Source organism: Lactuca serriola, chromosome 3 (assembly GCF_051521515.1).
Source record: "Lactuca serriola cultivar US96UC23 chromosome 3, Lser_US96UC23_V15, whole genome shotgun sequence".
NCBI lineage: Eukaryota > Viridiplantae > Streptophyta > Magnoliopsida > Asterales > Asteraceae > Lactuca > Lactuca serriola.
The window spans coordinates 127274678-127291817 of record NC_136410.1 but is presented as its reverse complement, the minus strand read 5'-3'; the positions used below and the strand labels follow the sequence as shown (position 1 = coordinate 127291817).

At 35.6% G+C, this 17140-nt stretch overlaps 1 protein-coding gene and 2 long non-coding RNA genes across 4 annotated transcripts; 2 read left to right on the top strand and 1 right to left on the bottom strand.

Annotated features, from left to right (window-relative positions):
- Positions 1–1396: 1396 nt before the first annotated feature.
- On the bottom strand, positions 1397–3295 carry LOC145093139 (uncharacterized). Of its 2 annotated transcripts, XR_013702775.1 has the most exons (3): positions 3182–3295; positions 2727–3094; positions 1397–1701 (listed from the first exon to the last, which is right to left on the bottom strand). It is a non-coding gene; the product is annotated as an uncharacterized LOC145093139 (long non-coding RNA). The 2 variants fall into 2 exon arrangements; XR_013702774.1 differs by having other exon boundaries at positions 2727–3227.
- Positions 3296–8109: 4814 nt separating this feature from the next.
- On the top strand, positions 8110–9890 carry LOC145093140 (uncharacterized). The gene is made up of 2 exons (XR_013702776.1): positions 8110–8245; positions 9297–9890. It is a non-coding gene; the product is annotated as an uncharacterized LOC145093140 (long non-coding RNA).
- Positions 9891–10442: 552 nt separating this feature from the next.
- On the top strand, positions 10443–15951 carry LOC145094664 (ribonucleoside-diphosphate reductase large subunit-like). The gene is made up of 11 exons (XM_079032770.1): positions 10443–10841; positions 11605–11848; positions 11962–12076; positions 12169–12318; positions 12573–12659; positions 13004–13168; positions 13273–13392; positions 13727–13929; positions 14349–14495; positions 14571–14718; positions 15684–15951. The coding sequence occupies exons 2-11, from the start codon at positions 11826–11828 to the stop codon at positions 15738–15740; spliced, it is 1215 nt and encodes a 404-aa protein (XP_078888896.1). The 5' UTR covers positions 10443–10841; positions 11605–11825; the 3' UTR covers positions 15741–15951.
- The last annotated feature ends 1189 nt before the right edge of the window (positions 15952–17140 follow it).

The window sequence follows — 17140 nt, the reverse complement described above, 5'->3', positions numbered from 1 at the left end:
CATGTCATGAAATGTTCACATAAGAATTTCTATTAACTTCAAACACTAATATTTTTTAGACATGACAATTTAATTATATTTTAAATGTGCAGGGATTTATATTACTATTTATTTGAGCCCATCTCCGTCAAATAAGACCACCAAACTGTGACATTTGATGGAAGTTGTCAACAATTTCACTAAAACAAATGATCATGTCACGTTATTATCCATTAAAGTGTTCACTTCAAAAATGGGTGTTTATTAATGGTTTAAATTGATAGTGGATTTTGGATAATTGTATAATAAAGTTTTTTTTTTCCATTGTATTCTTATATAAGTCAATCAACATTTTTTTAGTTCATTGTTTTACGTAAGTATTGTCCAAGTGGTTTTTTTTAATATATTAATTTTCGTTCTAAAGAAAAATTAAATTGTCTAAAAATAGTCTTTTATTCAAAAGTGTTTGAATCTTTGTTTTAGGGATAAATCTAAATTGTTTTAAAAACAATCATTTATTCAAAAGTGTTTGAATCTCGGTTTTCGAATAAATCTTTCTGATTCCAAAGACTTAATAATTCAAATTGTTTTAAACTAGCCTATTAACCTTTTGTCGATAACTTTTCATGTAGAAATTTTGGGACAACGCTAAACGGAACATAGTTCTCATTTTGATGCTTAATCGTACTTTGAATACAATAAAATGAATGTCATTTTCTGTTAATTAATTTATTATTATAATTTACATAACTATTTATTACATATCTCAGAGAGACAATTTTGGCAATCGTCCCATAGTGTTTGAGGTCATTGTTTGTGAACATGATTCGATCAGACGTGTATTCTTTTTGAATCATTTCCGAGTTGATGAAGTTTGACGAACAATTCCATTACAGTCCGGTCTATACATTAAATGTGGTGTATAACATGTTGCACAATTGATAACGCACAATCAATCATGTCCTGAGATGTAGTAAACTATTTGTACAAAAGAATAATCGTCTTTAGAAACTAATTTTCAAAAAAACTATTTGCATCCGGTGCTTGGCGCGGATAAACAGCTAATACCTTAATAAGCATTTAGCCTAAAATGCTGAATTTTAAGAGGTACAAGAGCTTATGCAATATATACAATGAATTTATGCATACAGAAAATATAAAACTTATCTGGTCAACCATTGAAAAAGTCAATATATATTATCGTTTAAATTGAAAAAGTCAATATATATTATCGTTTAAATTGAAAAAGTCAATGTCTATTATCATTTGAATAAGTCAAGCATGCCTATTCAAATAATAAACCTATTTTTATAGGAAACGTGACGATAAATTTGTTATTGGTTACGATATCTCTACCTACTTATTATTTATATATCCGATCTAAAACCCTATTTTGTCAAATATCTTGCTCGGTTCCTGCAGGAAAAATACGAAACATATATAGTCTTTATGAATGAGATTATAGGTGTGTGTTTGTGTGTTTTTTGCATACATAAAACCTAACATGTATGTAGGTTGTGAATGCGATTAATGGTGTGTGTTGGGTGTGTTTACTACATACATAAACTCGCTCTCTATCTCCCTCTTTAATACAAGAGAAAAAAAAACTACAGACATACACAAACTCACTCTACACAAAGTTACACTCTCTTAATGATGTATGTGTGTTTACAGGACCCGAAACAGCCAACGTTTTTTTCCTGCATTCTCTCTTTCTCGGTCCTTGCAAAAGAAAAAACCTTAACAGGTAAGTTCTTTGTGAAATGCTATTAATATACATTATAACCCCTTTTATATCATGGCTCTCTTTAATTGTGTGTGTGTGTGTCCTATATCAGCCACCAATCAATCTTATATTACGGCAGATAAAATATATCAGGTCTGCAATTGTTTTTTATACCATATATATATATATATATATATATATATATATATATATATATATATATATATATATATATATGCAATTGGTGTTTAAATCCACAAGTTTACAACATTGTTTTATATTTTATTTTTTCTACCCATAAATAACCGACAACCAATGTGTGTTTTTTTTCAGATTAAATCTACACGTTAATGGATGTAGCCAAACAACTATTTTTCTTTCTTCTTGCCGGTGACACTAAAACCAGTGAGAAAGTAAGAAAAAAACAGCCATAATCCAATATTTTTTTGGTAAGAAATTAATGTACGAATACACTAACCTTTAAAAGTTAAAATCCAATTATTTTACTGTTTTTCATCTAAAGCTTCAACCCTAATACACCAAAAAAATAACTCATGACAAATCTGCACTCTAGATCAGATTTTGAGAATCTACTAATTACAGCAACCAACTATATTTCTACTTCATTGTAGAGTAATGAACTTTGAATATCTACCGATCACATAATCCTACTTTTATTTTATTTCTTATTAAAATGAAAGTAGGATGCTCTAATTAGTAAATTTACAAAGTACATTGTTGTAAAGTGAAGTAAAATTAATGTAGGTTGATGTAAATGGTATATTTTCAAAGTGTATTGCTAATATGAAAAAAGATGATTTGTTTTAATAATAAAAAAATCAATGATACCACATTCAGTGTAAAAATATACCATTTTTGACAAATTAAGACTATAACTACACCATATTTGTATAACTTAAACTAAATTATCGTTGTCATAAATGAAAAAAAGATTAACAAAATATAAAAGACATTTTGACATTGAAAGCATAAATTAGTTTAGGGCTAGAAAATAACTTACTTAGTCTTGGGGATGCCTTTAAGTGAAAATCCATATGATGTTTACCATAAAAAATACAAGACACTCAATGATAATGTAAACATCCTCAAACCCTAACTGTATGTTGCTTTTTTAATTAGATGCATACCATTCTGGATGTTGGTAGTAGTTCATATTGAGTTAATCCTCAAACCCTTCACTTGCAAGGAAACATGGAATCAAAATGCAAGAAATTCAATGATAAAATAAACAAATCAAATAAATTAACCTCATAGGTATTTTCCCTGTTCTTATTTTTTTCCATCATCCTTCAAGAGATTCTGATATATTCACAACAATTGACACAAATCCCCCCAAAATCAACAACCCAACAAATCTGGTTAGGTTTTCTACAAATTATGAAATGTAACAATTAACAACTTTTATATAAGGAAAAGATGGTACAAGATCTAAAAAAAGAAGCAATGGTTAATTACATTAGTAGGTGGTAGGAAGATGCAATGATAAAGAAACAAACACTTCATCTTCATTCCTCTGGGAAAAAAATACAAAAAGAGTTAGTATGGTGGGGACTGTGAGAGAGATAGAGGGGGAAAGCTTTCCGGCAAAGGCAGCAACACCGAACGGATTGTGGCTTTGGAGGATGTTGTCAACAAGGCTGTGGAATCGTCTGAGGCTCGCCAGGCGGAATTTGCTGATCAAATCCAACAATTAACCCAGGCGGTGGCGGAATTAATGGTGACTGTGGGTGGATCTAAGAAGAAGCAATCCAAATACGACTCGCCATCAGACCCCAGCGACGAGTCAGATGAAGACTCGGATTTGTCGGACAGAAGTTCAAGATCAGGAGTTTCAAAGCGATCGAGGAAAGGGAAAGAGGGAAAGAAACGAGACCTGGTCCGTGATTGTAGGAAGATGAAATACCAATTTTCTCAGGGGACGATGCATAGGGCTGGCTTTACAAGGTTGAAAGATATTTTGAATTGCATCAATTCCGTGGGAAGGATAAATTGAAAGCTGTGGGAATCTGCTTAGAGGGATCACCTCTGTCATGGTTTCGTTGGAAGGAGGAGAAGTCGCCTTTTGGTTCATGGTCTCGTTTTAAACGCAAGTTGCTGGAGAGGTTTCAACAATCACAGGAAGGAAGTGTCAAAGAGCAATTTCTTGACATCCGTCAAGAGGGCACAGTTCGGGAGTATGTTGACAAATTTGAAGGGTTCGCGGGTCAGTTATTGGGTGTTCCGGACGACATAATGGAGTGCACCTTCATCAAGGGGCTGAAACCGGAAGTCCGGGCGGAGGTACGAATTGCTGAACCGGTTTCACTGGAACAAGCAATCAGGGTGGCAATTAAGATTGATGATAATAAGGGGGGGCAGAATTGTCAAATCGGGTACGGCAGCAAAATCAGGACCCGGTTCTGTGTCTAAGGGGGAACACGGGTTCCAAACCAAACCCAATCAAGTTAATACTAACCCAAGTCAGCTGATGAAGAAAGAGAGTGGGCTTAATTCAACTTTTAAAAGGCTCACAGAAGCAGAATTTCTTGATAAGAGGGCTAAGGGGTTATGTTTTAAATGTGACGGGAAGTTTGGGCCGGGTCACCGGTGCCCAAACAAATCGTTGTAAGTTATGATGGTCCATGAGGAGGGTGATGATGTGGAACCGGAGGATGAAGAGGAGGAGCACGCTCACTTTGATTCCTTGGAGGTTTCGCTGAAATCAGTGAGTGGGTTAACCCCTCCTCACACGATGAAGATATGGGCAGAAATCGGAGGCAATAAGGTGGTGGTATTGATAGACTGTGGGGCTACTCACTCGTTCATCTCCAAGGCCACAGCGGGGAGGTTAGGGTTGGAGAGTTTGGGTAGGCGTAAGGTGGCAGTGACGCTAGGGAACGGGAGGACGGACACAAGTTGGGGGGCTTGCAAGGAGGTCATACTAAACCTTCCTGAGACTGAAATAATTGAAGATTTTTTTCTATTGGACCTGGGCGGGTCGGATCTCATATTAGGAATGACTTGGCTGCAGCGTTTGGGGGATATGGTGGTCAATTGACGGACACTGAAGATGCAATATTGGGAGGAGGGAAGGTTGGTAACCATACAGGGGGATCCCAGTCTATCGAAATCAGTGGTGTAGCTTCTCAAAGAAGAAGGGGAGGGGTATTTGCTGGAGCTTGGTATGGTACACGAAGGCACTACACAACCCATGGTGTCGGGTCCAGTGCAAGCAGTCCTGGATGAGTTTAGTGGCGTTTTCAATATGCCGACGGGGTTACTCCCGAATCGAAGCCACGAACACGCCATTACTCTGCGCGAAGGTACGGCCCCGATTAGTGTCCGTCCCTATAGATATCCCCACATTCAAAAAAATGAAATCGAAAAACTGGTACAAGAAATGTTGGATGCGGGAATCGAGTCCGGTATTGCTCGTGAAAAAGAAAGACGGGAGTTGTCGGTTTGATTATCGGGTATTGAACAAGGTGACGGTTTTGGATAAGTTTCCAATACCGGTGATTGATGAGCTCCTAGATGAACTCAGTGGGGCGGCGGTATTTTCCAAACTCGATCTTAAATCAAGTTACCACCAGATTAGAATGAAGGCCAAGGACGTTCAAAAGACCGCTTTTCGTACTCACGAGGGGCACTACGAGTTCCTTGTCATGCCCTTCGGGTTGACTAACGCGCCTGCGACATTTCAAGCCTTGATGAACAAGGTATTCCGAACGTTTTTGAGGAAGTTTGTTCTAGTTTTTTTTTATGATATTCTCGTGTATAGCAAAAACGAGAAAGAACATGTCCAACATTTGTCCTCAGTTTTGGAGATGTTACAATTGAATCGGTTGTTTGCTAACCAGAAAAAGTGCATCTTTGGGCAAGCTCAGGCCGAGTACTTGGGCCATATCGTATCTAAGGAAGGAGTTGCTGCTGATCCTTCGAAGATCAGTGCTATGCTTGAATGGCCGGTCCCAAAAACCTTGCGCGAGTTACAGGGTTTTTTGGGTCTCACGGGGTATTATCGTAAATTTGTCAAAGATTATGGGAAAATTGCTTGGTCGTTAACAGAGCAATTGAAGAAAGATGGTTTTCATTGGACCAATGAAGCTACTGAAGCTTTTAACTCCAGCAGGCTATGAGAAAGGTACCAGTTCTTACACTTCCAGATTTCTCAAAGGAGTTCATAGTTGAGACGGATGCGTCCGGTTATGCATTGGGTGCAGTTCTACTCCAAGATGATAGACCGGTGGCTTTTTATAGCCATACTTTGGGGGCACGGGCACGATTGAAGTCGGTGTATGAACGTGAGCTCATGGCCATCGTTTTCGCCATTCAGAAATGGCGCCAGTATTTGCTGGGTCGGAAGTTTGTGGTTCGTACTGATCAACGCAGCTTAAAGTACTTACTCAAGCAACGTACCGTGTCGGAGGACCACCAAAAATGGCTCTCTAAGCTGATGGGGTATAATTTCGACATTGTTTATCGTCCGGGAAAAGAAAATGGGGTGGCAGACGCGTTGTCTAGGCGGGTAGAAGTCCCAGTTATGGCTTCGTTACATGCTAGTTGTCAGGTGGATTGGGCGGAACTTTGGAAGGAATTAGATGTGGACCCGGGTATTCAAGCTATCAAGCAAAAGTGTAGTCAGGGTGGAGACGAAGTTGTGGGGTATACGTGTGAAAACGGAAGGCTGTTATTCAAAGGAAGGTTGGTTATTCCAAAAGCTTCTCGTTGGGTACCAATTTTATTTAAGGAATACCATGAGGGAGTGGTGGGAGGACACTCAGGAGTTCATAAAACGTACCAGCAGTTGTCGCGTGAAGTTTTTTGACAGGGTATGCGGACGGATGTTGCCAGGTGGGTGGCGGAGTGTGATACGTGTCAAAGGCAGAAGTACTCGACCTTGGCTCCTGGGGGATTACTTCAGCCCTTGGAATTGCCTTTGAGGGTATGGTCTGATATCGCTATGGACTTCATAGACGGTTTACCAAAGTCAGAGGGTAATACCTTCATTTTTGTGGTAGTGGATAGGTTGAGTAAGTATGCCCATTTTATCCCTCTTAAACATCCTTACACAGCGCTGTCGGTAGCCGGGGTGTTTATAAGGGAAATTGTTCGTTTGCATGGGGTTCCGGAGTCTATTGTGTTTGATCGGGACAAGGTTTTCGTTAGTCAATTCTGGCGGGAGTTGTTTAAAGCAATGAGTACGACCTTGAAGAGAAGTACGGCGTACCGTCCTCAAACGGATGGTCAAACTGAAGTGGTGAATAGGTGTTTGGAGACGTATTTAAGGTGTTTTGTGCAGGATGCGCCCAAACAGTGGGTGAAGTGGTTACCGTGGGCAGAATTTTGGTATAATACCTCTTTTCACACGTCCACTAAAACGACTCCTTTTCGGGTTTTGTACGGTAGAGATCCGCCACAGCTGCTATATTACGGGAACAAACGGACACTGGTGGGTACCATTGAAGCATTCTTAGAGGAACGGGATCGGGTGCTGCAGGAACTGAGGGGGCATTTACTAAAGGCACATCAGCAGATGAAGTGTGTAGCTGATGGAGGGCGGCGTGATGTTTCTTTTCAGGTGGGTGACCAGGTATTCCTCAAGTTGCGACTTTATAGACAACATACGGTGGCAAGGAGGAGGAACGAGTAATTGGCTCCTAGGTATTTCGGGCCATTTGAAGTTTTGGAGAGAGTGGGACACGTGGCTTATAGGCTGAAACTACCGGAGACAGCTAGGATTCATGACGTTTTTCATGTCTCCCAATTGAAGAAGTCGATTGGGAATCGTACTGCTACTCCACAGTTACCAGCTACCCTCACGGATGAGATGGAAGTGATTCTGCAACCGGGTCAGGTGGAGGGGTTGCGCGAGGCGCTTGAAGGTCGGGAGGTGTTGATTAAATGGAAGGATTTGCCTGAGTATGAAGCAACTTGGGAGCTGTTTGCTGCAATCAACAGGCAGTTTCCGGAGTTTAACCTTGAGGACAAGGTTCAACTTTGGCAGGGGAGTAATGATAAGTCAGTCTTTGCAACTGATAGGCGTTTTGGGAGGGTCTATCAAAGACGTGGCTAGGCTCATGTTTTGGGATAAGGGTTTATTTTTTATTTCAGCTCATAACTATTAGTTAGTATTTAAAGATAGTTTTATCTATTATTTGAATTAGGGTGTTTGTTATTCTGGATTTGTAGCAGGACGTTATAATTATAATGCTCCATAGCTTAGGGGTTTTCATCGATTAATAAAATTGAGTCTTTGACTATTGGGAGATTACCTGTTTCTCAAATAACTGATTTGTTAGTTGGTTTCAGATGACAATGTAAAGAAGAAGAAACAAAACAGTTTAAGGAAGAAGAAGATTTCAGTTTTACCTTGGTGGAATAAGGGTCTTCTTAGTGAAATTTAGGAGCCATGTTTCGCCGTTGACAGAGTAATAGAAGAAGTCGACCATTGGAAGATGATCGGCTCCGACTCTACGATTCTAACCAGAGGCAGGGGTGTCGACTTGGAAGAAGGATACACTCAATCCCTCCAAGGAGGTTTGTATATATGAAAACAATTTAAATGTGAATTATGGGTTTTTTTTTTTTGGCTTTTATACGACGGGTTTTAAGTCAATAAAAAGGGTTGAACGTTAGGTAGTATTTTACAAAATAGTCCCTAAACTACATACAACATCTCTTTTGATGTAGTCCAAAAAATGAAAAACGTGATCACATTCTCTGTTAAACTCGATTTCCTTTATTTGTTAAATGAAAGAAATGTTGATCCTTATTCCGTAAGATTTCGTTGTAAGAGAAAAACCGGAATTTTGGCATATAAGCTCAAGTAAAACAAACTACTACAATACCAAAATGAAATCTTGATATAATTAAAAATATGAAAAAATAAAGTGTATAAATAAGTTTTAATACCCCATTCTATTCTATATACTTTGTTCATTAGAATATGAAATGAAATGATTTTAGAAGAAATTGATTGCTATAAAGAAAAACTATCTGGTTATGGAGAAAGAGAGAATTTATTATAGTTTTAATGAAAACAATAGAGGATACAAATAACTTCTAACATGTAGAATTCTTGAACATGCTCATTGTTAGTAATTTGTGTTCCTTAAAATATAACATATTTTCAAATGGAAATAATTGTTAAGTGAACTTGTTCGCCGCCCGTCTGTTGTGACCAAAAAACAACAAAAATCATAATTATACCGAAAAAACAATGATTTAATGAGGGTTGTAATCAACAATGTAAATTTATATATAAAAATAAAAATATGCAGTTATTTAATCCATAACAAAGTTTTATTTTTTAAACTATTTGCACAAAAAAACTAATGACTTTTAAAAACGAATTTCTAAAAAAATTATTTGCACCCGTCGCTTGGCGCGGGTAAACGGCTAGTGTGTGTGTGTGTATATATATATATATATATATATATATATATATATATATATATATATATATATATATATATATATATATATATATATATATATATATATATCATTGTTCTATTTTTGTCTTATTTGCCTATTCATATATGAATACTTCTATCTTATTCATGTATTGTATGTTTTCATTTACCAGAAAAATAAAGGAACACACACACCAAAGAAAAGAAAGATTCAAAAAGAAAAAAGTCCAGCAAAACAAAAATGACAACAGTCTCCAACACCAAAGAAAAGCAACAACTAGAAGATTTAAATTCAGATTTCGAAAGCAGTCCATCCAAAAAGCTAAAGAAAAAGGATTCACCAGATAAGAAAGTACGAGTCGTAAAAGAATTTTATTCTAAGGAAAATAGATGTTCAAGAGTTGTTACCGACTATCTTCCAGAGAACAAAAAGAATGTGTACGATCTTTGGCTACACCCATCAACCCATCAACCCACACACCAAAACAAGACGCCCACAGAGCGCCACCCGTGTGGGGGTGGGCTGTAAACAAGCCATAATTTCCCTGACCAATCTAGGTTTGCAGGTTGTAGTTACAACCGTTTCGTAATTATCGCCATGCTACAATAAAAATGATTTAAATTAGCTAATTATTTAGTGTTTCTAGACTAAAATGGCCACTATTCCAAAATAGAATTCAGGACTGTTCTTCGTATTTTACAAGTTCTACGTATTACGAACTAAATGTTTGCATTTCAAAGTATAACAATGTTGTTTTTTAGAGTTTTTATTTGTCTTAGTTGTTGCTAATACTAATAGTAATCATAAAAAAAGCCTAAGTACCACCAAAATTGACACTTTCTATATATTTTAGACTATATCTACGTATTTCAGACTATATCTATGCATCCGGAGTGATGCGGATTATTTTATGGTTTTACTTGTCCTATTAATCACATATAATTATACAATAAGCATAACAACCATTAAAATCGAGCCAACACGAATTATTTCCGGCTAATCAAATATAACCATACAAAAAACACTCAAACTATTTTTTTAAACATATAGTCACATAATAACCTACAAAAGAATGGACATATACCCATTAATATTGGAGCTCTTCGTTTGTTTCATTTGTCAGACTGTATATTTCGAATTAAGAGTAGTCCCAAATGCAATCTAATGCAACTCTGAAATGCCGTGAAGTCTAAAATGAATGTTCTGATTTTCTGTAATGATATATACGTATAGCGGTATAGGGGACTACAATAACAAGTCATATCATTCACTTTACACCTTCTTCCCGAGTTCTACTTAAGGAGAGATATGGATGGGAATGGAGAGAAAGTGAGGGATGTTCCCGAGTTTTTTTTTTTTTTGTAAATTCAATAAAGGAAAGAGAGGAAAAGATTGACAAAAAGAAAATTTTCTTTATTTGGCCTTGTTCCTGAGTTTCCGAAACATATGTATTCTAGACTATGTGATCTTTTTTCAAAATTTCATTAAGCATATGTATTTTTCTAAAAACATGACAAATTTGGTTATGTTGCTCAGTAATTTCCAATCTCAACCCATTTAGAAATTTACCTGGTTTATTTATCTTTTGCATATTTGAAAGTATGCAACGGTTTGCGCCTCATAGGCCGATAATCATGTCTTGAGATGCAAGATGCGAACTTGCATTGCACTCCTCGGTACCAATTGATTACAAAATCTGCCATCGGCGTCAGCTATTGTGAGTTTGCAATGTTAATTTTCCGGCGGAGGTGTTGCATAATGATTCTATTTTTTCACCCTGTCTCGTATTAATTTAATGTATACGCTTCTGATTTGATATACTATTTACGATGAGCTCTTCGGATATAATCTGCACTGCTGTTCGTGTTTTTGGATTTATTGAGATCTCAGTTAAGATTCGAACCTGGGATTGTAGTTCAGTCGATCAGAGCACTGCAGATTCATGATTCGATTATGTTTTGTTTAGCGCTATGTACGACAGGGTTTTAATTATACTTTTTTGATAATTGGCAATCTTACTTTTTTGTGATGTTTGATGCATTTGTTGACCAAAATGAAGTCTTTGAAGTAATAATGAAACCGAAAGTAGTACCTTCCTCACTTCCCTCCAAAGAAAGCATAAACAAAACAAGTAAAAGATTTATGCTTGATGACTTTACTTTAGGTATGTTGGTCAAAATGGATTCCTTTGTAATCAAGGAAACAATAGCCTAGGGTTATTTGACTATTGACTATTTAGTTTGTATAGAGACCAATACTTGCTAGCATTTTTTAACACATTTTGTTCAATCTCCTTGTTTTGGTGCCTTTTTTTATTATTATTATTTTTTTTATAACAATGTGTATATATATATATATATATATATATATATATATATATATATATATATATATATAATTTAACCCATGAACAACAAAATATAAGTTGAAATTGTGAATCTTGATTTTTTATTTTTAATGGCATAACCTTTTTGTTTCAGCATGCTGAAAAGTTGGACAGTGAGAATATATATGACAGGGATCTTGATTATGATTATGTTGGTTTTAAAACCCTAGAGAAATATTATCTCTTGAAGATAGAAGGGAAGGTTGTCGAAAGGCCTCAACATATGCTGATGAGAGTTGCAGTTGGGATTCATAAGGATGACATTGATTCTGTAATCAAGACTTATGAGTTGACCTCACAGAGCTGGTTCACTCAATGCTGGGACACCCAAGCCCCAAGTATGATTTGTTCTCACCATTTCCTGTTAACTGCATTCTGCTATTTGTTTCCTTGCTTTTAACACAGAGTCGATAATGCGATTTGTAGCTGAGTAGCTCTTTTCTGTTAATAGTAAATCTTCCTTACAAACCCAGGGGAAAGCTAAGAAAGTTGTCAAGGCACAGAAACTTTGGTATGAAGTTTTCAAGTCCCAGATTGAAACCGGAACCCCTTACATGCTCTTCAAGGTAATTCAGTAAGATGGAAGATTTTCTAGTTATATATATTATGTTTTGTTTTTCATATTTTCATAAGTTAAGTTATGATGCTTCATTCTTAGGATTCTTGTAATAGAAAAAGCAATCAAAAGAATCTTGGCACCATCAATTCTTCGACTCTGTGTGCTGAGATTATTGAGTACACAAGTCCAACAGAAACTGCTGTGTGTAATCTGGCATCCATCGCATTACCTCAATTTGTTCGAGTGAAGGTATGTTTTTAGAGAAATAGATTTGAAAATGAGGTCATTAATTAATGTATTTTCGCAAACAACAGATTGAGAACTGGTCCTAGTCCCACTTTGTTCCATCGATCTTTTTGTATCCAAGTCTTGTTTTGAGTCCAATGCATGCCAAATAGTGTACAACTCGTTCGTATCAAGTGGGTTGTAACTCGTAAATATGATTAGCCCATTTTAATATGGTTATGATTCATTTGAACTTGTATTTAATATATTTATTTCAGGGAGTTTCAGCAGAATCTCAACCATCAAAGCTTGTTGGTAGCATTGGTTCTGGCAACAGATACTTTGATTTCGACAAACTAGCTGAGGTCTGGCTTTGAAACTTATCACGGGTTATGCTAAGAAATAGCAACGTACTTTTCATTGATGTTAACATCCTACTTTTTCTTTAATTACAACATTGCACTATCTAAATTTTTCTCCATTATATTATAAGAAATTTCACTACTATAACTTTGTTGAATTTTCTAAGTATAAAGTCCTAATTTGAATTTTTCTATAGAACAATGCTATTGTTGGGTAGATTATTGAAAGGACACTGCTTGAAAGTTATAATGATTTTATTGAAAGTAGGATGCTATATCTTGCATTTATCCCTAGAATCTATTATTACACCATGATCGTAAATCTTTGCGCGTGTTGTGTAGGGCAGATCACATTAGTTGTTACCACAAATCTCAACAAAACCATCGATGTGAACTATTACCCTGTTGAAACTGCAAAAATGTCAAATAGAAGGCATAGACCCATTGGAATTGGGGTCCAAGGTCTTGCAGATACTTTCATATTGCTTGGTATGCCATATGATTCACCAGAGGTAAATAGTTTTCTTCATTTATTTTATAATTATTCTTAAATAGCTTGCTGCTTATTGAATTTTATTTATTTATTTATTATTTTCTATTTTGTCTTGAAATGCAGGCGCAACAGTTGAATAAAGACATATTTGAGACCATATACTACCATGCCCTGAAAGCTTCATCTGGATTAGCTAAAGAAGAAGGTGTCTATGAAACATATAATGGGAGTCCTGTTAGTAAGGTGTGTCTCTTTGGATGTTTACTTTAAAGGGTGATGCTTCTTTTACCTTTTTGCCCCGAGGGTGTAGTACACTTTGTTTTGAGTGGTATCTTTGAAACTGACTACAGTTATAGTGTCAGAGTTTCAATTCAAATGTGGATTGGTTCCTTGCCAGTCATTTAGCAGGGTATTATGTATCTGATTTACATCTCACATGATGCTCTTCGGGTTGGGAAAGTATGGACCATCTTAGGGGTTGTTGGAAAAGTAACCTTTTTGTAGAATTATTCATAGGGTTTAAGAAATTTTAGCTAATACCCTGTTATTTCTTTTTTTTTTTGTAATATACTTTTAGGGGATTCTCCAACCAGACATGTGGGATGTAACGCCGTCGGAAAAGTGGGACTGGAAAAATCTTCGTTCAATGATAGCCAAGAATGGCGTACGGAATTCCCTTCTTGTTGCTCTCATGCCAACTGCTTTAACAAGCCAAATTCTTGGAAACAATGAGTGCTTTGCGCCATACAACTCCAATATCTCAAGTCACAAAGTTTCACAGTGCGTAATTCTATGGTCTTGCGTTATGGAATGAAAAGGATTGTTTGTTTTATCATTTATGTGATGGAATGGATCATTCTTAGAGAACATGGCTAAGGGTGGTTTTTTTAATTCCACTATGGAATGAAATGCAAAATTGCAAAATATATATATATATATATATATATATATATATATATATATATATATATATATATATATATATATGGTTTTTATTTAAATAACTTCTAATGAAATCCATGATTTGAAGTAACTTACGATTCTATTCCTTTTAAATAACTGGAAAATATGTATTTTTTTTAATGTCACCTTATATGGGTTTTGATAAGCTTTTATTATGTTTAATCTTTGTAGTTGGAATATTGATTAACTATTAAGTAAATTATGTATAGTGGTTGACTGGTAATTGTGTTTTGTAGTGCTACATGTTTTGTTGTGAACAAGCATTTGTTGCATGACATAACTCAAATGGGCCTCTGGTCTCCTGATCTGATGAATCACATGATCCCGGACGGTTCTGTTCAGAAAATTTCTGTTATCCCTGAAGATTTGAAAGCTATTTATAAGTATGATCTAAATTACAATGCCTTTATTTTTATTTATCTTACCTTTATACCTTTTTCTGGTGTTGTTGGAATCAGAACTGTTTGGGAGATCGAGCAAAGGACTTTGGTTGACATGGGTGTCGACCGTGGATGCTACATTGACCAGAGTCAAAGTCTCAACATTCATGTGGATCGACCCAACTTTGACAAGCTCACTGCACTGCACTTTCATGCTTGGTCCAAGGTATATCAACTATTTTAGTTATGGTTAAACTATGAAATTGTTATAATTTTAAAATTATTACTAAGCCATGTATCTTCTACCAACCCCCTCCCCATGAAAGTGTTTTTTTTTTCAACCAAAAAAAAAATCCGAGAAATAATTAAACGCTTGGGGTAAATGGAAAGTATAGGGCTAGAATCGGGCAGTTATTTCATTCCCTGATTTTCTTTATTATGTTTTCAAATTTGCATCAACTCAAATATAACTCCCATATACCTTTGTTGATTTTGTTTACTATATAATCATATTTTTATTTCTCCTTATTTCAACATTGTCTTTTGAAAAATCTACTTAGTTATGGCAATGTCATTAAAGCAGATTTCAGTGCTATAATTTGGTAGATTTTTCAAAGTACAGTATCCTAATAAGAAAAAAAATTGAAAGTATAAGGCTAGAACCTGGCAGTTTTTTCAATGTATGAGAAGAAAACAAAAGTGAAAATGTGAATGCTCTAATAGAAAAGAATAAAAGTAGAAGGCTATAACAAACAAATAAATGGAAGTATGTCGCCATTTCTTGCATTTAACCCGACATACTTCACCGGGTTAAGTTTTGTTTCTGTTATCTGCTAATTTGGTTGGCAAAATATTTATGTTTCTGGACATCAGGGGATTAAAACAGTATAGTTGGATTAAATGCAAGAAAAAACAGTGTTGTCACAATATTGTGCTTTGAAGTTTGAAAATTCAACCTAATTATAGCAATGTCATCCGAATATAAAACAATTTTCAGTGCCATAATTAGGCAGTCTTTTCAAAGTACATTGTCCTACTAAGGAAAAAAAATGCATGTATAAGGCTATAATTGGGCAGCATTCACAAAAGTCGCAAGTATAATGCTGTAGATAGAAAGAAATATGCTATAATACACAAAAATTGTACGTACATCGCTATTTCTTGAATTTAGCCTTTTTTTCTGGGCATCAGGGGCTTAAAACAGGGATGTATTGCCTGCGATCTCGGACTAGAGCAGCTTGCTTTTGATACTTGACTTGTGTAGGTAAGGTTAGGATAATGATTGAAATTGTACGCATTTTTTAAAATGCATAGTTAAAATGATTGTGATGATTGCAAAGGCAAGGTGTGATGAAGAAGATAACACAAATGATGTGTTTCTTGATGAACTGTGAGGAATGAATGGATATGACTTGTGGAAGTTAAAATTGTTTGGTCAATTGATTAATGAGGTTGGAAACGTATGCGTTGAGGTCTTGTTTAAGATTTTAGAGTTTGGTATGTACTTTAAATTGGAACATGATTGGATTATTTTATATTGTGTGTGTGTGAGTTCATGTCACTCGTAATGGACATACGTAGGGTTGAGCATAGGCGGGTACCTGCCCTTATTGAATGGAAACCGTTGAACCAATAGTTCCTAAAATATTGGAACAGCTTACGGGTTCTTTAAATTTTGGGTCCGATTCTGTTATTGGGTACCTGGTTTCATAAGTCTTTAAAACTTGTAATTATGTAAACATCTTCATTAACAAGTTATGCAAGCAATGCCATGAATTTATACATACAGAAAAGGGAAGAAAGGAAATAAATTACTTCTTAATGAAATGGTTAAGCATCTTCTTTACAATTCTGTCAAGCCATGACCATAAACGTTATTCTCCTAGGGGATGGTTCAAATTAAAGACACCCCTAAAGTGAGTGCGTGAGGACAACTATTAACCATCGGATGAATCAATTAGATGCTACTAATAAATAAGATTAGTTTTTTTTTTCAAAATAGAATTAAATACTACAAATTCCGGAGAGGGCTAAAATAGTAAATTTGCTTACAGAATTCAAAAGGAAACTTAGGGGGTGTTTGGCTTAGCTTTTCACAGCCAAAAGTCTTTTTTGTAAAAGAAAAAAAACAAAAAGATGTTTGGCAAAATAGTAACTTTTGGAGTTTTAATACAAGGAAAAACAACTTTTTGGAAAAGTCAGGATTTCCTGACTTTTTGTAACTTTTTGGAAAAGAACTTTTGAGCTTTTAAAAGCTAAGCCAAACACGCTCTTAGCCGGCTTCTTAATCAAATTCGATCATATCCCCTTCATCTTCTCCCACAAAATCGTTTTGTGGTGCAAGAGGAACTATCAAAAAATTTGAAAGATTTTCTGAGAATCAAGATAATCCGACCGATTGCATTCCGGTATAAATATGTTAGTATCATAAAAGGAAACCAGGAATGACAACTCTACGAAGCGCTTCGAGAATGAAGGCGAGTGCATACCTATCGAAGTTTTAAAACACCGAAAGTACTGCAATCGATTGATGAAGATAATTTTGTTAACATTAACTCAGGTATGTAGTACTTCTAAGTTGATTTTGAGTTAAGTTTTTTTTAAACATGACGATGTGTGGATTTTTTTTATTTTATTTTATTTTTTTA